At 38.1% G+C, this 24,750-nt stretch overlaps 1 protein-coding gene across 4 annotated transcripts in view; it reads right to left on the bottom strand.

Annotated features, from left to right (window-relative positions):
* Positions 1-24,750, bottom strand: part of STK11 (serine/threonine kinase 11) — a 165,681-nt gene that overhangs the window by 57,523 nt on the left and 83,408 nt on the right. For all 4 annotated transcript variants that reach the window (XM_051972163.1, XM_051972165.1, XM_051972166.1 and 1 more), the window contains exons 3-6: positions 23,958-24,047; positions 21,487-21,619; positions 21,143-21,279; positions 17,700-17,827 (exon numbers count right to left, since the gene is read on the bottom strand). In XM_051972163.1, the coding sequence (XP_051828123.1) occupies positions 17,700-17,827; positions 21,143-21,279; positions 21,487-21,619; positions 23,958-24,047 (488 nt within the window). The remainder of the gene's footprint in view (positions 1-17,699; positions 17,828-21,142; positions 21,280-21,486; positions 21,620-23,957; positions 24,048-24,750) is intronic.

Genomic DNA, 24,750 nt, shown 5'->3' with positions numbered 1-24,750 from the left:
CTTCTGTATCTTCCAAGAAGCTGTTCTGGTTTTCCCAACTTGGAGTCCTCTCCCTAATCACTGTGTATTTCATTTTGAATCTGTCCTGTAATAAAATTCTGGGAACAGCATGTCTCCCTCAAATGGATTTAGAAGTAGAAGGGACCTTAGGAGGTCATTTTATGGACGAGAAACCTGAAGCCCGGGGGGGGGATAAAGGATGTCCCCAAAGTCAAACAAGTTGGGTATTGCAGAGCCAAAATTAAAGACCTATGGCTCCTCCAACTCCAAAACCGAAGCTTTTCCCCTTACACTCTGCTTCCTTCCAAACGGACAGCTCTGCTTTACACTGGCAGAATAGAAGCTCCTTAAAGATAAGAACCTTGATACTTATTTTCTAAACCTATGTGCTAGGGGCTTCTATGGTCCACAGAAGATGCTTAATAAATGCTTCAATAGTTGACTGATTGATTTGTTCAAAGAGGTGCATCACCAGATGAGTGATTCAGGAATTGTCTACAAAGATGTGAAAGGGTGGAGGGAGAATCCAAAGAGGTTGAGCTCATAGATCTTTTGAAGCTGACATTATCATAATGTTGTTTGATAACTCAAGAATTCCCATCTTTCTGGCTCCCAACTCATAGGCAGAAACATCACTCTAGCTGAAGCATGCAGAAGCTCGGCTCCTTGAGCCTTCTTGCCACCTGCTGGACATTTTATATAACATATGAAGTAAACGATTCATTTCAACCAACATTTATTGATGTCTATTGTGTGCAGGGCTCTACTGTAGAGAAAACAAATAAGAATACAATATATGCTCTTCTCAACCCTCATGGAGTTTATTTAATAATTAAAGTACCCTTTACTGTTGGCTTTGACAAGCAGAAAAAGCTGGGAGTGGAAAACAAACAGATCCAAAGTAATTTCTTCTAAATTATGGTGGGGGAACGAAGAATTAGATTTCTCCCACATCATTTTGTGGTTTTCATGCCAATATCAAGATTAACTAAACTTAAACTAAAGCTTCAATCGACTTCCTTTATAACAGAAACATAATCAGCTGTATTCCAACAATAAGCAGGCAGGGGTTCACTTTTACTATTCTGTAACTTTCATCTTGATCTATCCTCCTGAAAGACCAGGTGATAAAGGAAGATATCACCATAGTATTTATAAAACTTCTCTTCTGAAGTTCCTTACCATATTAGATTGGCCAGATGCATGCCAGATAAATGATTAGGGAGAAGTATGGTACTGAGATATAATACTGATTCGACAGGAGAGGCAAACCTATTTGTTTCTTGACTATACATTTAGATCCTTTAGAACAGTGGTCCTCAAAGTGTAGTCCAAAGAATTGTTGGGGTCTCTGAAACCCTTTCAGAGGGTCTACAAAATCAAAATTATTTTTATTTCTAATATAGTAAATAGCTATAAATATAACCCAGGTGAACAAAAACTCTTTGAACAGATCCTCGATAGTTTTTTTAACAACATGAAGATACTGAGAACAAAGGTTTGAGAATCACTGCTTTAGAAGGATCATTTATCAGAGAATCAATTTCACATGTAGTTACTTCCAAGAGGGCAGCAATTTGCCAGGTAGTGGGTCAAATTTGTTTTAGTATCACAAATGCAGTTGCTACTACCAAAGACAGTTTTGAATTTGGATTCCTAAAGGGACCTTTTAGAAAAGTTCACTTTTGCTAGGTTAGAATTCTAGGATAAAAAATATAGTCTTTCCCCCAAGTTTACTAGTCATTGCATCCAAAAATAAAATATCTTCAAGATGTTGAGATGATCCAATTTAGAGAATTTATAGAGAGATTACAGATGAGAATTGTACAATATAAGACTGGAAGTATGTATAGTGAAATGCACCAGTGGAGGGAGTTATCCATGAGGTAAGATCACAGATCACTGAAGCAATAACTACTTCTCTTTTACAGAGTGTCCTAAATGTCTTAAGTTTAGCACACTAAAGCTTTTGAGATAGATCTTGTTTAGCACTTTAAAGGTTTACAACAAAATGTTTTTCAAATGACATTGTGTGAGGAAGGAACACAAGTTATTATCTCCATGACTTAGGCTCTCTCATCTTCAATTTCTTCATCTGCAAAACAAAAAGCTTGGACTAGATTAGAAGAGCTCAGCTTAGGGTATCTGGAAAGATTAGTGAGATAGGGGAGATGGTGATAATGAGAAAGAGGGTGAGATAGGGGAGGCTAATTTGAAACTCTGAATATTTTCATTACTTTATTTCAACATAATTGGCTTTCCTTGTAAACCTATGCAGTCAGCTCTCAAAGAGTTTCAAATGGCTCTGCCCCCACGTATGCTTTCAGAGTCTGAAAGGAGGACTGTAGCCTTGGGCTGCATTGGCACCAGTGCGGGGTGCTCTCAAATTTGCATAATGCAAAATTTCCAGAAAGCTAGAACTGTCTCTCTTTTATTTGATGAATTTAACGTGATCCTGAGCAAGGATGTATAAAGGGATCCATGACACCATCCCTGATGGTCTAGAAGATCTCTAAGATCTCACAAAGTTCTAACATCTAAATGGGAAGTTTTGAGGTTTCACATAATTCCTGCGGTCTATGTTTTGGGGAGTCATCAAGACAATTAGTCTCTGAGTCAGAAAAACCTAAGCCTATCTTCTGCCTTAGATATTCACTAGCTCTGTGTCTTTAGGTAAGTCACTTGTTATCTCTCAGCTTCAGTTTCCTCATCTGTAAAATGAGAACAATAATAACACCTATCTTAGAGGGTTTTTGTGAAGATCAAATAATATATGTAAAGTGCTTTGCATATCTTAAAGTGATATGTAGGTTGTTATTGCTCTTACTAATTTAGACTTGGGAGTCAGGAAGATCCAGGATAAATTTTGTTTCAGACACTATATGATCCCAGGCAAATTCAGACAACATATGTCTGACTTAGTTTCCTCTTCTGTTAAGGGGGTTAGGGAATTGAATCTGACGGCCTCTAACGTCTCTTATAGGTCTCAATTTAAGGATTCTTTGTTAAAGGCCAAAAATGGGTTTTCCTTAGGTTGGTATAAAATTCAAGGATCTGCTGAAATAGTATTTTATTCATTAACCAAAATTTAGCACAAAGAATCAACAAGTATTGATTAAGCATCTGCTTTGTGTCTCTGTTGGAGGCAAGGAATTCAAAGACAAAAGTCTAACAGCCCCAGTTTTCTGGGGAGATATATATATACAAGATAGACATAAGGTAATTTGTAGAGGAAGTCACTTTACAATAGGTGGTAAAAAGGCTTCTGAAGGCTTCATTGTAGAAGAGAGGTTGGCAAACTATGGTTCTTACCCAATCTTACCATTCTTAGCTCTCATGGCAGGCTGAATTTGTAGGCCATACTTGGACCCCTGGTGGAGAAGATGATGTTCAAGCCTAACATTTTATCTGATATTTTGAACCCCTGGTTTTAAGTCCTACCTCTGCCATTAAACAGTTGTATGACTTTGCATAAATCATGTTTCCTCTTTGGGCCCGAGTTTTCTCTTCTGTCAGTCAAACATAATCCTGACCCCTCAGGGTCACATATTTCACCACTACATAACAGTCAGCTACTGAATCTTCCTTTCAGGCTATGGCTACCCCGATTCTCCCTTCCTGAACCTTCTATATATACCCTGGATCTCAAGAAACTCTGTCTCTATTTCCCCAGAGTTAATCTACTCAGCTCTGGAGAATTCGTCATGGGAATCCCAGCCTTTTATTCTTGATTGAGTTCAGTGCCATCTAAGCCATTTATTTCACTGTATTTACTAGCTGGCGCTAGACACCAGACTATATCTTATTTCAACATTTCATCCAGCTGTCCACCTAGGCTATCTTGCCATCTGGTCTGCCATCAGTATGTTCATTCCCTTTCTGTACTTTCTCTTTCTGCAAGTGGAGTCAACTCACTGTCCTATACATCAACTCACATTGATTCTCCAGAACAATATTCTCTTATATATTGTCTCCTTTTAAAAATATTTTTATCCCAGAGCTTAGTACATAGTTTAATAAATGATGACTAATAAATTTTTCATTTTTCATTAATTCACTGCAAGAAATGCAAGTTTATGGCAGTATCAAGATGTGCAGTGGATAGAGTGCTGGACCAGAAGTGGGGAAAGACTCATCGTCCTGAGTTCAGATTTGGCTTCAGATACTTACTGACTGTGTGACACCAGACATGTCATTTAACTGACATGTCTCATCATTGACATGTCTCAGTTTCCTCCTCTATAAAATGAACTGGAGAAGGAAATGGAAAATCACTAGTATTTCTGTCAAGAAAACCTCAAATGGGTTCACAAAGGGTTGGATACAATTGAAAAATGAGCAACAAAATTTTAAGTTACTATAGAAATTCATATTTTCATTGTTATTAAAAGCATACTGTATCCCAAATATAACCAAAGTAGAAACTCTTCTCCCATAAACTAGTTAAAGGGCAGGACCTATTTTTCCTCATGTCCTGCATTGGGCCTATTTCTTTTTTTCTTTCTACACATTTTCAGCTCCCACATGTTTCATTATCATCTCCATGCAGAGTACTCCCAGATGTACAGCTCCAGCCCTCATGTCTCTCCTGATCCCAGGCCCACCTATTGTCTCTTGGACATACAGTACTAGGTGTACCTCTAAAGCAGCTCAAAAACAGGTCCAAAACAGAATTCTTTACCTCCCTCTCCAGCCTACCCCATTTTGAGCTTCTTTATTTTTGATAAGGATATTATCATCCTTCTTGTCACCCAGGTTCACAACTTTGGAGCCAGACACCAGTCCCCAGGTAACTAGGGGAGAAAACTGATATGAAAACATATGGTGTATGTTTTCATCATACAGATCCACTAAGTTGCCAACTTTTGTTGATTCTCTCCACACATTTCTCACACCCCACTAACACAGCTCTCATTTTTCATCTAGACAACCAGATCCTAAATCAGTGTCCCTCCACAAAGCTGGATATTTGTCTGACTATATCACTTCTCAAAAAGATCTAGTGCCTCTCTTTTTCCCTTTGGAATAAAATAGAAACTCCTCTGCTTGGCTTTTAAATGCCTCACAACAGAGAAATAAAGTATTTATTAAACTCCTACCATGTGCTAAATGCTTTACAAAATATTATTCTCACTCACAATAACAAGATGCTGCCCCTATTTTTCAGGTGAGGAAACTGAGGCAGAGTCTGAATGATTTGCCAAAGTTACTGCAGAGAGTAAAAGTCTGAGGCTGCACTGAAGTTCAGGTCATTGTGATGGCCTGGCTCAGCCCTATGGGCCCTTATTAAGAGCACTTCAGACTTAACACTTTGTTCCCCTTTGTACACAATATCCCATTTCTATCTTTCTACAGTCTCCACTCTTCCTTCACTCCAGGTTCTTGGAATCTTGGTTTTCCTTCCAGCCCCAATTTCTGCACGAGGCTTTTCAGGGCCTCCTCTGAACCGTTTACCTTGTCTTTACTTTGTACATATTTTTTTTTTAACTCGTCATTTTCGTTCCTTGAAGGCAGTGTGACAGTTTGTTTTGGACTCTGAATTCCCAGAAGCTAATAGAGTACCTAGTACATGGCAGGTGCTTATTTGTTGACTGAGATAGGTAACTAGAGGAGAAAACTGATATTTTTAGGAAATACTTCTTTGTTGTTCCTCCCTCCCCATTTCCAAAACAAACTGGTATCCCAGGAAAGGGGAACAGGATGCCAGCCTGCATAGCCCTAAGGCAGGATGTGACTATCTCTTGGCCAAACTCCTCAATATTTGAAGGAACTCCCCGAGAGAAGGAAGGCAGTCCCCTCCGCATAGCCACCTTGAAGCTTGCATTGAGCCTGCCTTCACTGACACTTCCTTCAAGAACTGAAAAAGCCAACAGCCAAACAGGGTCAGAGGTAGGCTGAAGGACTTCAGAAAGCAAAGAGGAAAAAAATCTGTCTTATTCTATAACCATCCTCACTGACAGCAAAAGCCAGCGACTGAAGAAATATGAGCAGGTTTTTAGCAGACCAGAAAGAAGCAGAAATGCCTATAAGGCAGGACAACCCTTGGCTCACCTGGCCTGCCTCAGCTACTTGATCATGAAAGTCAGAGAAGGCCCAAGAAACAGAATGGCAGAAACTAGAGAGATAATATACCCCTCATTCTAAGGATAGGAAAAATGAGAAGTGACGAGACTTAAATATGCCAAAGGACATTCCAAAGGACAGAGACACAAATAAGACAACTTGAAAAGGAATACGCTGTGAGCACTATATTATAAGGAATTTAAGAAACTTCTTTATAAAACATAAAAATCCTCTTTTTTTCCTGTTCTACTTTATATCTGTAAATGTTCATTTTGGGTACACTATCTGTGTAGGATTTTAGCAAATTAAATTTAAAAAGGAGATGGATGACTTGCATCTTGTCCCAGAGGGCACAAGTGTAGAAGTAGTTTGAAGCCAGACCTTCTCAGGTGCTTTCTGGATCCTTCTCAAACCTGGTCATTTCTCCAGGCTTCCATCAAAGGGAACACTAACAACTGCCTAACCCCGTTCCCCTTCTTCTCAATTTATCTGACCACCTGAGAGGGAGGATGGGTTAAGAAAGCAGTTGTGCCTACAAAGCAATTAATAAGACAATACCGGGACATGAGGCAGAGAAGCTGGTAAAGAGAAGGAAGCAATTCTGAATTTTATGAGATAGAGATTAATAGCATCAGCTATGTATAGCACTGGTGCACAGAGGGGAGGCATTGTTCTCAGACAATGTAAAACAATTTTGGAAGCAAAGCAAGGAGCGCCGGTCTCCAAAGCTGAAGGTTTTTTTTTGTTTTGTTTTGTTTTGTTTTTTTTTTAGTGGCACTGGGGATTAAAAGAGAAAAGTTATAGGGACCAATTGAGCACAATGTTTTAACTGCCTGGCAAGAGTTTAAACAACTCCACAAAATTCAAATATCATGCATGAGATATTAGATGGAAGTGAGCTCACTGCCAGGGAGCAGTGATAGAGCAGGAAAGGAATGGAGTCTGGTGGCAAGCACCCCAGAGAGTCAGTCTGTAGATAGACTCAACTATCTGCTGTGCAACTGTCAGCAAATATCTGTTCTCTGAGATTCAGGCATCTTATCTGTCAAATGGGAAATAATACTTGAGTGACAGGCTGGACTTATGCTCCTTGAGTGACTGGACACTGTCCAAGGGCTAGGGAATCAGATAGGAATAAAACCCTCATTGCCTTTAAAAGGCTTACCTTCCACTGGGATGGGACAAAACATGTATACATGTAAATAAATATTATAGTATTGCTTCATTGCTTACCCGATGCTTTTTGAATGAATTAAAGTGATTTGTCTAAGTCACATAACTAGATAACAGCAAAACCAATACTCAAAAGTCAGGTTTGAATTCCAGATCCAGGATTCTCTCTATTTTAAGGACTTTTGGTTTCTTCAGGGTGGTTCTTCTTTCCAATGATGTAGCTCATCACCTACAGCTCAGCAGACAGTCTCAGATGTTATGGCAAAAAAAAAATTCATTGCCCTGTTATCAATTAGTGAGGAGTCTCTCTGAACGTGCTTGGTCCCTGGACGACAGAGTTCATCATTGGACCCATGTGCAAAGCCTTTCCAATTTCAGAGGACCAACCCTTGCTTGTGCTCCACCGTCATGAGACTCAACATGACAATATATCAGACCAAGATTTTCATGTTTAGTAGAGTATCCCTTTATATTTGGAGGAATTCTGGGGTAAACTAAAGGGTTTAAAGGAAATAAAGGACTTTCTGGTGTAAAGACAATTATTTCAGAGATCTCTCTCCTAGCCTGAGATACTTCCAAAGGAATTTGACTCATGACTTTTTGAAGGAAAGATACATTAATAACAGGCTCCTATAGACATGCTCCCTAAGTTAGGCACCAGAAATGTTGATGATTGTAATTCTCTGCTCCATCTCAATATCATGACCCTTTTTATCAGGTTCCAAACACAATTCCACTTTATTTAACTTAACCAGACCAACTCCTCTGAGGTTCCTGCTGCTATCACTTCTTTAAGAAGGGGTAAAGGGAGATGTACTTTTCCTCTTTTCTCTCAACAGAGATAGGATCAGTTACTAACCCTTTCAGTACTTTTCACCACAGAACATTTTATCTTTTTTCTATAAATACACAATATCCAAGGAAAATAGGTTGGGGGCCCAGGGCTCACTGCACTGCTAGAAGAAAGGAACTTCTAGCAAACCTAGTAAAGAGAAGTATAAGCTAGCAAGAAAGGGGGCCTCTCCATATCTCAGAACTGGTGCTGGTATAAAGCAAAAGCAAAGGGCTTAAGAGGAAGGGGTACAATCATTAAGGACTAGAGATTTATTGAGTTCAATTTCATTGACCAGTAGAACTATGAATGGGTATATTGGAACTCTAAATTTGATTCTTTAGCATTCAGGCCAGAAGCCAGCTCTATCCTCCAAGGAGGTTGAGGCTAATCTCTTAGCAGGCAAAAGACAAACTAAATTGTTTCTAAAGTATCTTGAAAAAGAGCTTTAATTTTGGAAGAGCCTGTCAACTATTCTGGAGTAACAACCCAACAAGGGAGTGGACCATTATATGAACAATTTTCAGACAAAGAAATTAAAGTGGGGCAGGCTAGATGGCACAGTGGATAGAGTGCTGACCCTGAAGTCAGGATAACCTGAGTTCAAATCCAACCTCAGACATTTAATACTTCCTAGCTGTGTGGCCCTGGACAAGTCACTTAACCCCGATTGTCTCAACAAACAAATAAAAAAAAAAGAAATTAAAGCCATTTCTATTCATATGAAAAAAAATGCTTTAAAAAATGCACTATTGAAAGACAAATGCAAATTAAGATAACTCTGAGGTACCATTTCCCTCCTCTTAAGATTGGTGAAAGTGACAGGAAAATGATAAATGTTGGAGGGGATGTGAGAAAACTGGGACACTAATACCTTGCTGGTGGAGTTGTGAACTAATTCAATCATTCTGGAACTATGCTCAAAAGGCTATCAAATTGTGCATACCCTTTGATCTAGCAGTATCTCTACTGAGACTGTATCCTAGAGAAATCATAAAAAAGGGAAAAGAACCCAAACGTGCAAAAATGTTGGTAGCAGCCCTTTTTCTGGTGGTAAGGAACTGCCACTGAGTGAATGGATGACTATCAGTTGGAGAATGGTTGAGTAAGTTGATATAAGAATATAATGAAATATTATTGTTCTATATGAAATGATGAGGCTAGTTTGAAAAATCTGTTAAGACTTACATGAACTGATGCTAAGTGAAGTGAGTAGAACCAAGAGAATACTGAAACAGCAACAACAAGATTATGTGATGATCAAACTATGATGAACTTGGCTCTTTTCAACATGAGGTGATTCAAGGCAATTCCAATAGACTTGAATAGAAATATATTTAGAAATGAGCAAAATAAGGCAGGAAGACTATGCATACCCTTTGATCGAAAAATACCACAACTAAGTCTGCATCCCAAAAAGATAATAAAAAATGGAAAAGGATCCACATGTACAAAAATATTTAAAGCAGCTCTTTTTGTGGTAACAAAGAATTGGAAATTGAGGGCAAGCCCATCAAGTAGGGAATGACTGAACAGGTTATTGTGTATGAATGTAATGGAATACTATAGTGCTAAGAGAAATGATAAACAGGCAGATTTCAGAAAAACCTGGACTTACATGAACTGATACTAAGTGAAGTGAGCAGAACCAAAAGAACATTACACACAGTAACAGACTGATTTAGCTCTTATCAACAATATAGTGACCTAAGACAATTCCAAAAGATTTGGAAAATGTTGACTACATTCAGAAAAAAGGCTATGATAGCAGCCTTTTTTGTAGTGATATGGAACTGGAAACTGAGTGGATGTCTTTTTTGCTTCATTATGCTTTTTTCTTTTGTTCCAAGTCTTCTTTCACAAGATGACTGATGTGGAAATATGTTTAAAATGATTGTACATATACAACCTATATCAGAGTGCTTGCTCTCTTGAAGAGGGAAAAAAAAATTTGGAATTCAAAATCTTATAAAGATAAATGTTGAAAACTATCTTCACATGTAATTGGGGAAAAAATAAAATACTATTACATTTTTAAAAAAAGGTATCAAGAGCACAAAAGAGAAAGGAGAATCCTGCCATTTCCTCTGTGAGGAGCAGCAGCAACACTAGATTATGTTTGTAATATAGAATTGCTAAGAAAATAGATCAAAACAAGCAAAACATAAACACTCCTATTTCTAAGTTTGGGGCCAGGGACAGACAGTTCCTTTCATCAATGTCTCCACATACCATATAGGCCCAGCACAAATTTCTAGGCTGACATATTTGTTCTCTAATCAATGATTAGTTTACAGCTAATAGCTGTTCCTAAGAATGTTGAAATATCATCATCTGTGTTGTTACTCTTAAGGATTTTTTTTAAAAACCCATATTACAGGAGTGGGGAAATAACAGTTAATTCAATTCATCATTTTTCTTTGTCCTTGAATATTCAACAATTCAGCACCATTTACTAGTTTTCCCATAAAGACAAACAAGCAGGCAATGGCCACTCTCATTTGTAGAAATGATACCTTCATTCTCTGGTTTGTTCACCAAGCTCTTTCTATATGCTTGGAGTCAGCTCTGGCTCCCTCCTCTTCATCTGAATCCATCCCTATATCGCACTACCACCATCCAAATTCAATTCCTAACCCATTCAGCCAACTGCAAATAACCTAAGTGGTCTCCTGGCCCTCATCCCATCTTAGACACCACTTTTATATTGATCCTTCTAATGTAAAGATCTAATTCTATCACTCTGCAGCTTAGGACTTTCAATATGCTCCTTGCTGCCTACCAAAACAAGTCCAAATCCCCGAGTCTCTCTAAAACCTATGTCTTCCCTATTATTTTCTATCTGTTGCCTATCCTATATGAAACAAAAGTGCAACCCATACCTCCTGACCACACGCTGAACTTTCTTACATCTACTCAACTGTTTCCAAGGCTTAGAATTCCCTTTTCCCCAATTCATCCTTTTCTCAGCCAACTCCCGATTTTTCCAGGCAAAGTTCCTTAGATCCTCTAAGTCAGAAATATTCTCTTCTTTATTTGAGTTCAAAGAATTTTCTAGTCCCTTTTTGCACTGACAATTTGTATTATACATCATATCTTTACTACTACACTAAAAACCTTCTATGGTGCATGAACTAAATTTTCAGTACTAAGTACAAAAATTAACAAATTCCTGCTTTTGAATATCCATCAAATGACACATGTTCAAGAGAATGTAAACAACTTCCATGTTTAGACAAATATTCTCACAAATTGTGCATACTCATCACTAAACGTTATATGGACTATGAAACTATTATCTTTAAAAGACTTAAATTATATTATTCTCTCTGCCAACACTGTTTTGGTCGATAACCCAGCACAGAGCTGTTTCTGGTATAGGCTCATACAACCATTTATGAAGTAGTTCTAGCTTGCTAAAGGAAAACTAGAAACCTTTGCCAAAGAACCTGTAAAGGTACTGAATTAACCCCTTGGGGAGTTAGGCATACTGGGGATAAGGGAGGTCAGATGATAAAAGCACAGCTAAAGCACGGGAGGAAAAGAACCATGTGCCACAGGCCAAACCTCTGTAGCCTATCCTTCTGGGAAATCCTAGGGAATCCATAATAAGTGCAGAGCGCGCCACCTACTGTCTCATTATGGGCATGCAACAGAGAAAGGATTAAGTCCAAGCACCTGCAGGATCAACTCTGTTCACCTCAGAGCTACTAAGCCCAGGAGCACACAATTGATTTAGTTTAGTTGGATGAGATCCCAATTCCTTGCTCAGTACTAGATGTCAAGGCCTGAAAAGTGATATATCCTTTCTCTAGGACTAAGAAACCTTTCTCTACAACCTGGCTCCGGTTCAGAAATCCAGTTTTGGATTTCCCACTATTCCTCACTCACCACACATGGTCTAATTCTAGCCCTACTAAATTATCTGATGCCTCCATAGAGTTTAGAATGAGAACATACATTAGCGATCATCTAATCAGACCCTTCAGAGAGATGAAGTGATTTACATAATCACCCAGGCTTAAGTAGAGTAACAAGGAGGCAAACTCAGGTCCTTTCTCTCTGGCATGCTTTCCATTATTCCACAAATCCTAGCTTGTTCTCTACACTTTCAATATCCCTCTCCCCCCCTCCGCCCCCTAATGATTGCTATAGACAGCCTTAAAAGTCCCTCTTTAAATAAATGCATTCCCTCCTTCTCCTCTCCTCTTTTCAGATTGTCTTTCCCCTCAACTCCCTTCAACCTATCTGCTCTCATAGCACAGTAAGAGGCAAAGCGCCAAAGTCAGACTTGAAGTCAGGAAGATTAGATTTCCATTTCATCTCAGACTCTTACTTGTTGGGTGACTATGGACAAGTCACTTGAGTCTAATGTTATTCACATTTAAAATGGGAATAATGGATCCTGTAATACCTACCTTACAGGATTATTGTGAAGCTCAAAATTAGTTAACATAGGCAAAATCTTCTGCGAATTTCAGTGCTATAAAAATGTCAGCTATTACTATTATTATAACTCTCTATAGTATTTAACTTTCCAATATATATATTTAGCCATGTACAAGTCTTACAACTCTTACTTGTTGAGGGGAAAGGCCCCATCTATCAATGAATTCACCCTAACACAAAGCAAATGTGTGGTCCAATTTTATCCTCCCTACTAGGAAAACCCTATCAAGAAGAAAACCAAAGATACATGAGGCTTCTAAAGGTTGTTTCTCCTGCTTTCTGAGGTTGCCTGAATTGGCCCTGAGCTGAGAAAAAAAATCATCTGAGTATAGGAGGTAGGGTAGGGTCATCTCCTCAACTAGGACTGACTCAAGTAGTTCATTTCCCACTGCCCCCAAAACACCCCTGATTCATCTTACTACTTCCAACCAAAACTTTAAAAGGTCTCTTGGAGAAGAAAGTAAATATCCTGTAACAACACTCCCCCCCCGCCCCCTTATTGCATATGAATTTTCTTTTCTTAATAGGAACCAAATTAACAAATTATTTTTCCTTTATCTTCAAAGAAAGAATGTCAGGGGTGTGTGTGTGTATGTGTGTGTATGTGTGTGTGTGAGTGTGTGAGTATGTGCGAGAGAGAAGCCCTTTCTCCCAAACACACACACACACACACACACACACACACACATCCCTAATCACTTCCTAAGAACAAAGTCTGACTCCTCACTTCTTGTCTCAATAGTGCACACACTTCTGGAATAAAGCTAAACTGCATGAGAAGATAACGGAATGTCTATTTTCAGGAAGAGATGCTTCTCTGATCTGCTTTTGCCCAATAAGCAGGATCTGTTTGCTAAAGCTGATATAATGGGCATCAAGGAGGGAAGTGGAGGAAAGAGGAGGAAAGCTGAGTTTAGCTGGAAAGAACCCCAGATCTGGGAGGGTGGTTTTCTTTCTTTCTTTTTTTTTAAATACGATGACATTTGCTTTTGGTTGTTTTATTTTTTCAACAGTATTTCTCCATGTATGTTCCACTATGCCCAAAGGGCTACCAAATTGTGCAAACCCTCTGATACAGCAATGTGTTTACTGGGCTTGTATTCTAAAAAAAAATCATAAAGGAGGGAAAAGGACCCATATGTGCAAAAATGCTTGTAGCAGTCCTTTTTTTAGTGGCAAGAAACTGGAAACTGAATGGATGTCCAACAGTTGGAGAATGGCTGAATAAGTTATGGTACATGAATGTTATGGAATGTTATTGTTCTATAAGAAACGATGAGCAGGATGATTTCAAAAAGGCCTGGAAAGACTTGCATGAACTGATGTTAAGTGAAATGAGTAGAACCAGTAAAGCATTGGATATAGCAACAGCAAGATTATACAAAGATCAATTCTGATGGACTAGGACTCTTTTCAACAATGAGATGATTCAAACCAGTTCCAATGGTCTTGTGATGAAGAGAGCCATCTGCACCCAAAGAGAGGATTGTGGGAACTGAGTGTGGATTACAACACAGTATTTTCACTTTTTTAATTGTTTGCTTGCATTTTGTTTTCTTTCTTATTTTTTCCCCCTTTTTGATCTGATTTTTCTTGTGCAGCATGACAATTATGGAAATATATACATATATATGTATATATATATGTATATGTATATATATGTGTGTGTATATATATATATATTAGAATTGCACATGTTTAACATATATTGGATTACTTGTTGTCTAGAAGAGGGAGTGAAAGGGAGAAAAAAAATTTGGAACACTAAGTTTTACAAGAATGAATGTTGAAAATTATCTATCATATGTTTTGAAAAAAAACTTTAATAATAATTAAAAAAAAAGAAATTACAAGGGTAAAAATAAATAAACTTTATTTCAAATTTTTTTCCCTTCTCTTTCCTTCCCCCCCTCCTCAAGACACCAAGTCATTCGATATAGGTTAAATATTTGCAGTTCTTTTAAATATATTTCCATATTTGTCATGTTGTATAGGAAATCAGATCAAAGGGAAAAAAACCACAAGAAAAAATTAAAAAAGCAAACAAACAGTAACAAAAATACTATGCTGAGATCCATACTTAGTTCCCATAGGTTACTCTCTGAATGCAAATGGCTCTCTGCATCACAAGTCTATTGGAAATGGCCTGAATCACATTATTGCTGAAAAGAGTTATATCTCATCATAACTGGTCATATAATCTTGTTGCTGTGTACGATGTTCTCTTGTTTCTACTCACTTCACTTAGCATCAGTTCATATAAATCTCTCCAGGCTTTTCTGAAATCAACCTGCTTATCATTTCTTATAGAACAATAATATTCCATAATATTCATATCACAACTTATTCAGCTATTCCCCAAATGATGGGCACCCACTCAGTTTCCAGTTCTTTGCCACTACAAAAAGGGCTGCCACAAACATTTTTGTATATGTAGGTGCTTTTCCTTTTTTTATGACTTCTCTGGGATACAGGCCCAGTAGAGGCCAGAGAATCACAGGATATGCACAGATTTATAGCCCTTTGGGTATAGTTCCAAATTGTTCTCAAGAATGGTTGGATCATGCACAACTCCACCAACAATGTATTAGTGTCCCAGTTTTCCCACATCCCTCCAACATTTAGGGGAGAGTAATTTCCAAGGAGTCTGGAGAAAGGCCAAGTAAAGCCTTCTTCCTTCAAATGTCTACATGTGAAATCACATTTGGTATTTGGAAAATACAGATGACTCCAGTGAATAACAAGAGTGTAAGCTACTTAGAGACATCATCCAACTTCTATTTTCAAAAGATGGGCATAGAAGATGCAATTAATGGCAAGTGAGGAACACTAAGTACTAAAAGACTACTACAGATCTATAAGATTAGAGTCAGAAGCATGAAAGTTCAGAATGATCTGAGGTTGGTGATGGCTATTAAGTACAAAAAAAAAGTACTACTTCTTCAACTGAAATCTGGCATGGTACATTACCTTGTTAGGCCACACCCAAGATTTCATTACATTAAGTCACAGAATTGAAATAAAGAGTCTATAGAAAGTAAAATAATTCAAATGAAGGCTGAACAATATATCAAAGTTGAGGTTTAGCTGAGGTAAAGTCACTACTCTACAAGAAACCAGCAATATTGCTCCTATTCCCTCCAACCAGGGCTTTGAAGTGAGAAGATCAGATCGGGCACAGTCACAAAGTGGGCAAGGACCCAAAAGGGTAGCTAAACCAATTCATATTGGAAAAGGAGCTACCTTTGAAACAGCCCCATCAAGTAGTCAACCAGCCTTGCTTTACAACTTTGTTATGGGTAAGGTCCCTCACCAGCTAGGCTATGCAGTTCATGGAACATTGGGACTGAAATAAGGAAGGCTTGGGTTCAAATTTTGCCCCAGACACTTATTAGCTGTGTGATCTTGGGCAAGTCAATTAAATTCCATCAACCTCTGTTTTCTCAATTGTGAAATGGGGATAATAATAATGGCACCTATCTCACAGGGCTGTTGCGAGGATCGAATGAAATAATGTTTGTAAAGCACTTAGCACAATGTCTGACACATAGGCACTTAATAAATGCTTGTCAATTCTCTCTTTCCCCTTCCTGAGGAGGTCCATTTCACTTCTATAAAATTCTAAATTATAGGAACATAGAGAATTTTGACAACTAAAAGAAGTTTTTCTTTACCTCAATCCCAAATCTTTTCTATAACTTCCAGCCCCTCTGCTTCTCATTCTGTCCTCTAGAGCACGGGTATTAAAAATCAAATAGAAAACCACATATTACTTCCATCTAGCTTCTACTGTATTTTCATTCTTCATATCCCAATTACATTTAAATCTGGCTCCTAGAGGACTGCATATCTGACTCCTTTGTTCTAGAGTTAAATGGAACAAGGCAAAATCCTCTTGTAACAATCCAACCCTTCAAAACTCTGAAGATAGGGCAATCCTCTCTTTTTCAGGCTAAACATTCAAGATAACTTTCAACTGGTTCTTGTAAGGCATGTTTTTCTATCTTCTCTCCAAACCAATGACCTTGTCAGACATGTTCCAATTTGTCAATGTCCTTTCTAAAATATGGCATAATCAAAACAATATTTTAGAAAAGGAAACTAAAGTTGAGAGAGAAGAGAGGCCTTGTCCAAGGTCATTTAGTGAATATATGACAGAGCTTTGGCTACTTCTTCCCAATTCTTTCTTCCTCTAACTCCTCTCATTCTGACTAGATCAATTTGAAAAGCCTGTATTTTGCCTTACACTTTTCCCCAAGTTATCAATGAAATCCCCAACTGATGTTTAGTTGCCTGCATGATGTGATATCTAAAGCTAGAAATTTCCTCCAATCTCAAAGAAGAAAACCTAGAGAATGCTGCCGGTAAAATGCAGTCTCTAGAAAAATTTCTAGATGACCCAAAGCTAATTCTCTGCATAGATTCATCCCTGGTGATCTTTAGGAATTTCTGAAATAACCAAAGAAATTGATTTCTGAGATTTTTTAAATGGCCACCTATTATTTGACCCTAAAATGTATTGAGTATTTATAAGAAGGGGACAAATGACTAAAAAACAGTTGGGTGTGCTGAATTCATTTCAAGCTGAAATAGAAAGTCCTGTCACAGCAAGAAAGTGACAGAAACTGAATGAACTGGATTGGTAACTCTTGGCACCACTTCAGATAGAAGCTCTGGAAAAGTGGAGGAAATTCTGAACAACTATTCAAGTTCCCTGCCTGTTTGTTCTTCTCAAGGATAGTTAACCTCATTTTTTAAAATGTCTTAGCATCAAAGACAAACATTACTTATTTCAAGTCTCTCTGGTTTTATTGGTGTGAGTACTCACTATATTTTTGTAAGCAATTTTCCCAAGATACTATTGCTAAAAGTATATATATAGTAGCCAATATTCTGGTGATACATTCCTCCAATCTTACCTAACTTGGTCTTAGACCACAGACCCACATTAAGTTACAAGGCTCACACTGAAAGCCAGAATTTGCACTCCCCTTGCTCTTGCCTTTGGGAATTCTGGGTAGTTCCTACATCACATCTCATTGTGAGACCCTAGTAGAGACAAAGTTGCCAAGTGGAAAAGTTTGATTTCTTCACTCCCAGAGTTGCTTCACTCAAAAATATAGTCAAGGGCTAATGTGATAAGAGTAATCCCAGAAGAGTCCCCCAAATCAGGTCTCCTTACCTTTTAGCAGGTCAGAGAGTGGAGGACCACAATCCCCTGGAATTGTGTAGTCTCCTTTCCCGATGTTTTCAAATAACTTATAGATATTGTCCCCTTCAAAAGGGTAAAGACCTGTTGTAATGTTGTATCTTGAATTGGAAGGAAAAAAAGAGAGGGAGAAAAAAACATGAGTTTGCAGGTAAAATTCACATACATTCCTTTTATTGCCCTAGAATTTCTAATGGTTTGACTGTGAATTCTTTCTTGCAAAAATGTTTTAAAAAAATAACATAAAACATAAAGGACTACATAAGAAACCATAAAGAAATACAGTTACCACGCAAATTTAAAAACCTCAGGGAAGAATTCCTCTCCCCGTCTGCCTCCCTGGCACTTCCTCCAACCAAGTCTCTACCTTACTGCTACAATACTGTTAACATGAGTGGCTGGGTGGTAAGGTCAGGAAGATCTAAATGCAAATCTAGCCTCAGATATTTACCAGTTGTGTGATGCTGGATAAGTCAATTAACTATTCTTAACCTTAGTTTTCTAATCCGTAAAACAGGGCTAATAACAACAACTACCTCCCAGAGTTACTATAAGGATAAAATACTTGTACAGATATTGTAAAGCACTTTGCAAACCTTAATGTACTATGCCATCTCAGTTCAAGCCCTAATTTCCTACACCTTCACTATTATAAGAAGCTATTAGAAGTCCCCTAGCTTTTAGTTTCTTCCCCTCTTCAATCCATTACCACAGAGTTTCCACAATAATCTTTTTATTATAAAGCTCAGGGTGATGATGTTACTCTCATGCTCAAAAACCTTCAATAGCTCCTTGTTTCCTCTAAAATGAAAAAAACAATCTCTTCTACTTGGCATTTAAAGCCTTTTACAATATGCATGAGTCAAGCTTAACTTTCAAAACTTAATTGGAATTCTTCCACTTTAGTCATTCTATATTTCAGTCAAACAGATATCCACAATCCATCTTCCTGCTCTGTGCCTTTGCATGTGAGATCTGGGATTTATTTCCTCCAGGAAATATTCCTTCGGCTTATGTATCACCAAGAAAGGGAAGTCTGCTTATTAATACTCTCTTCTTGTTTAAATGATCACATATTCCATTACCTGTTTACATTTTGCTTCTTAAAATAGAATATGATCTCCAAGATATTTGTGTTTTTGTATCCCAGGCATCTAACACAACACCTGGTACACTAGATATTTGTTTCTCATGTCTTGAATGCTATACCCAAGCTACCTACTAAAATCCAGCCACGGAAAAAAAGAATAAAGTAAAATGTGCACAAAAGACAAAAGAAAGCCTACAAGGAAGCAAAGAAAAGATGGACAGCTATGAATACAATGTCTTCTATTATTATATATGCTTTCTTGAAATGGAAACTTGTTAAATATTTTGAATCCTCCCTGATGTTCTGTTAGGCATGTGACAATGGTTTGGTTTTTTTCTGTCTTTTATTTTTTCTTTTGGTCATTTTACATTTAAGTTTTAAATAAATATAATTTTTTTAAAAACTTCCAAAAAATAATAATAAAAATCTAGCCATTCATCAAAATTCAGTTTAAGCTCTAGCTCTTCTATGAAGTATTTTCTGATTTAGGCAGAATTAATTTTCTCTCTAATTTAATCTCACAGCACTTATGATATAAATTATCACAAATAAAAATTATGCATACATAGTGAGGGTGTGAGACAGTGTGTATATGTTAAGATTATAACTTCTAAGAGGGCAAGGATATTATTCCTATACTTATTTCCCACTGTATAAAGCATAGTTCTTTGAAAACAAGTATATACTAATGATTATTGAAGGAATACCTTGATGTTTATAAACTGTTGGGAATATGTAAACAATGTGAGATGATTTGAGAAGCCTATGGTTGCCGCTCTCTAAAGTTAATCCTCCTTTGTTCATAATAACTTTGCTTCTAACACAGTACTCTCCTGGGAGTCAGTTAAAAGTAGTTTCTAGAAATGTCAGAGGCAGCTAAGTAGCTCAATGCATAGAACACTGAACCTGGAATCAAGAAAATCTGAATTAAAACCCGGCCTCAAGACACTTCCCAGCTGTGACCCCAGGCAAAATATTTAATTTCTGATGGCCTTAATCCACTGGAGAAGGAAATAGTTTACCACTCTTGTATCTTTACCAAGAAAACCCCATGGACAATAACAAAAGTCACCAGGTTCTTTCATCAAACATATAACTTCAATAAGCTACAATATCTAGCTATGGCTGAATCAAAATTTGAAGGCTTCAAAAGGACAATGTGGAAGGTAATCCGCTAGTGTGGATTCCCCTTGGTACAGTAGAAAATGAACAAGATTTAGAAGACAACAGATGTCGATATGATCTAAAGAAAATTTTTCCTTCTTTGTAGAATGAAAGATGATTACTAAGGTTCCTTCTGGTTCCAAATCTGTGTTCCTATGAAACCTCATTTCATACCTTACTGCCTTATTTGATTCCTTAATGCAGCCCTTGTGTGAATGAACCTAGAGTTCCCAGTGATCATAGTTTAACAAGCTGCTTCTTGGTTATCCAACTGTCACCATCTGAGTTAGGGAACAAAACAGCCAAGTTTTCAGGCTACAGACATTAAATAACGAGAGGCATGTGATGTGTGTTGTCTTGATAAGCATAAATAGGAGCTAGTTTATTTCTCAGCTGAATGTGAAATATATTGATAAGGTTGCTTTCATCATTTTACTTGTACTGGCTGGGGATGAGGAAAGCAAGTTAAGGCACTTTCAATAGACTATCTTAGGCTCTGAGACCCAATTGCATAGCCAGCATTTGATAAATAAGTCAGCAAACTGGACACCTTCAAATTAGATTAGCTGGACCTGGGAATCAAGTATCAAGAGAAAGTAGGATGATTATATGAGTCATATACAGTGCAGCTGCCCTTTGAATAAAATACATTACAAGGGGACCCTGTAATGGGGTCCTTTATAGTCTAAATCCTACAAGTTTGCTGCATCACCTTGGGCAAGAAAGTACCTTCACCTCTTCTGGGCCTCTCAATTTGGTCTTCTGTAATAAGACAGTTGAACTTGATTTCTAAGGTCTCTTTTCTCTATATTTCAAAAGCACTTTTAACTTAATATTCTGAATATCTAGCTCTTTATAGTCCAGAAGGTCTCTCAGAACACCCTCTAAAAAAGTATTCCATCCAGCCCTACCTCCTCTGAGAGATCCTTGCCTTTTAATCGTTTTCCCAGCCTTTCCTCAATATCCCCTTCTCCTATTTTCTTATCAGAAACAGCATGACAGTTACAAGGATTTAATTTCTGAGTTACAAGTATCCTATATAGGGCCATGTGATCCACCCTCTCAGTGCAGGGGGCTCCTCTATAGCATTCCTGATGGGCTATTATCCAGCTCCTGTCTGAACACTTCTGTTATCCAGGTGATGGGAACTTAAGTCACTTACAGTGTGACCCCAGCTGACCAAATGTCTACTTTAAAGCCTGAAAAGGTGTCTAAGCCATTGGCTATTTCTGGTGGCTGGAATGCTGGTGACCCTTGGCTCGTTCTGCATGTATCATCTTCTGCAAATGGATGCAATGCCTATACCAGAAAATAGAAAAAAGAAGAAGAAATCAGATCCTTACAAATTAAAGTTAAGAAGACTCTGTCACACCACATTTACAACTGTAATAGGGAAGGTGCCACTTTCCATGAGGATAGGTCTGTAAGAATAGATCAAAAAGAGTATCTCTCTCCCTCCCTTCCTCCCCTCCCCCTTCCTTCTCATTTTTCCTCTCCCTCTCTTACCTCTGCTACTCCTAAGTCAGATATTTTTAGCGTCCCATTGGTTGTAAGCAGCAGGTTCCCTGGTTTTATATCTTTATGGACAATTCCTTGGCTATGCAAATATTCTAACCCATCTATAAGCTGGCAAAAGTACCTGCAGAGAATGCAAAGGACAGAAATAATATAAGTCATCAGGGAAATGAAGTACATTCAGATCAAGTTTAAACAGAACCTGTTTGGCCCCCAAGTGTACAGACTTGTGTTATGGAGCAGTGAATAAAAGTTCATGAAAACTGGGGCTCCAACTCTGGCTTTGATGCTAATCAGCTGGGCCATCTTCAGAGAACAAATGCTCATGTGTCAGATTTGGGATGGAGTTAAGAGACTTGAGTTTTAGTCCTTCTTCTGCAACTAATTGTGTGACTTCAGGGAAGTCCCTCAGTTTCTTCATCTGTAAAATGAAGGGCTTGGACTGAAGGAACTTTCTTCCAGGTCTAAATTCTACAAATCTATGAACTCCCTTTGAATGAGGGGTTGACTCTGATGATCTGGAAGATCCTTCACAACTCTGAAGAAAATAAATTCTTCTAAATATCTAAGCACCTCCATTCCCCCCTCTCCTATGCCAATATAATTAAGGAATTCCAACTAATCTCAAGCCTCATGGCTAAGTTACTATCTTTTCCCCATTTACTTATACATATTAGAAAGATACATGAGTCTGTGCATATGCGCATGCATGAGCGTGTGTGTGTATGGTCACTTATGGTTCTAAAGACAAACAATAAATCAAGAAAAGTTATAGTAAAGAACAAAAAAGTTTGTATTGAAGGAAACTGGCCTTCATTTGTTGTGAATGCAAATTCTATTACTGGCCATTTTCCCCATGGGTACTCTGACTTTCTAGAAGTCAAAGTTTTCTTTACAGCTCAGAGTCCCTAAGTTAAAGGACTTTACTGCCAAAGCCCGAGGTCACAATTCCTCTGGCTAAGGGACTCTAGTCCAGCTTCCCATAGTAAGTTCCTTAGCAACTTCATTAAATTCTTGTCAGAGTAACAGTATCAGGACAGGGCCAGTCTTGGGGATGCTACTGTAAATTAGAGAACAGGAGGCATTCTGGAGAGCAGGCTAGTGCTAATCCTACATCAACTTCTTGAACAAAGATGGAAAAGGATAGGACTAATGAGTGATGTTAAAGATTGCATTTGTTTCAACTCTTTCAGGACTTCATGTACTAGAGTCAGAATAATGGAAGAAAGCTTTGTTGACAACCCTAGGAAATACAGAAGTAGGATTAAAAGTCAACAGGCTTCTGTTCCTCAGTAGGAGACAAGGGATTAATCTCCTATTTTTTAAATTATTTCACCCACAACCACTGCTCTTTCTCTCTCGCATGTACCTATGATCACTTTCCTTCACTTTTGCCCAAAACTAAAAGAAAGTGGTAGTTTTTCCCTTCAAATTGCTCTACCAAAGACTAAGGATAACGAGAATCAAGGTTGCAAAGGGCACACATGTGAAATGTATAATCCATTAAGCTCTGGAGCAAAGTTGGGAGGAAGCAAGGGAACTGTGTGTGCTATAATCTTTCTTCCAAGTTTAATTCTTCTGGTGTCTCTTCTCCAGCCAAAAGGTCAGCATTTCATCAACAAGACTTAAATCCCTAAGAGCTGCTGTCTAAGCTAAAGATCTTGATGGGAACAGTTTCCTTTTATTTTGGATTACTGTAGCTACATGAAGAAACATCAGAGACACAAAGTCCCATTTTCTGTTGGGATGAATTTTTTTCTTTGCCCTACCAGGAGAGGTTAGCACATGGAGTGAACTTAGCAGGAGAGATGGCTTCCGCAATAAACCAAGAATTTTTATCCCTGTCCCCTGAGAGGGATAAAACACATATATAGTGAGGAGAATATCTGAGATCACGTAGTATAAATATTTCATTTTACAGATGTGGAAACTGAGGCTTAGTTGGCTTGCCTAAGACACAGCTATGAGATGGCAGAGGTAGGACTCAAATTTAGGTCCTTTGATTCTAAGTGGTCCAGAATCCCAGTGTTCTTTCCACTACATCACATAAAAAAAAAGCAACATAGCCAGGATTTCAGGACAAACAAACACAAGTAGAGGACTTGGGAGAATCTATAGTATTGGATTAAAACCTTGGATCCTAAAGTCTTCACTACTTAGAAAACCATGGTAAATGTACTCAAAGTCCCTGCCAAGATATGTACAGGGTTAAATGAAACCAACAAAGGAATATATATTTTATACATATGGAGCCCTGACTCCCACACCGTAACAGAACAATGGTCTTGCTTGAAGACCTCCCTTCTCCCAACTAAGTAGAGCCAGAGCAGGATGTGCTTCTTGGGAATTTGGTCTTCAAGAGGCCTCACTGATATATGCCAAAGTCAAGCTAATTCAGGAAAACAGTATCAACTGAAGGTATGGAGGTGGGAGAGGATAAGAGGGACTAAAATCAGACTTACCCGTGAGCCTGAAAGACTGGAAATCTTTTCTCTGGAACGCTGTCCAGCATCTCCTGCATCCCACACACACAGTACTCCATCACCATATACGTGGGGACATGGTTAAAGAAAACAAAGGGGCAAAGATCAAACCAACCCCAGGCAGCTTGTGACTGGTACAAACCCCAGGTTGTAAGTAGCTGAAGAGGATGCTGGTATATCTCAACTCCAAGGACTCCTAAGGGATACTGAATTTTTGTTCTCTTAATCTCTTAGAAATCCTCACTCAAATTTCTTTAACACAATTAAAGAAAATATTAAGTATTCCCATCCTCTATAGCTTCTTTCAAGGATCCCTCCCTCCCAAGTAATGCCCTAATATATCTTCAATTGAATGACATTCCTCCAAACTGAAAAACCTTCCCTAAATCTCTCCAGCCCATCCAACTACTGTAATCCTAGCTCCTCTCCACTGCTAAGCTCTCTGAGAAAGCGGTTCAATATCCAATACTTCCATGTTCTCTCTCCAGAATCTCTCAACCATATGCAATTATCGATACATGGACTCTAAATGAATCTGCTCCAAGATCGCCAATGATCTCCTAAGTGCTAAATCCAATCAACCAGCATTTACTAAGTGCTTATTATGTGAATTGTGCTAAGTGCTGGGGAAATAAAACAAAAACAAAAATAAAAAAAAATGCTATCTTTTTTTGGCATCATCTCTGCAATTTCTTAGTAGCAACTATGAGCTACTAGACATTTTCTTCCTCTTTCTCTGCTACTAGACACTTTGTTTCATCATCTCTGTCCC

This window comes from Antechinus flavipes, chromosome 1 (assembly GCF_016432865.1).
Source record: "Antechinus flavipes isolate AdamAnt ecotype Samford, QLD, Australia chromosome 1, AdamAnt_v2, whole genome shotgun sequence".
Lineage (NCBI taxonomy): Eukaryota > Metazoa > Chordata > Mammalia > Dasyuromorphia > Dasyuridae > Antechinus > Antechinus flavipes.
Note: the sequence above shows the minus strand (reverse complement) of the source record. Positions and strands in the feature narration are given on the sequence as shown.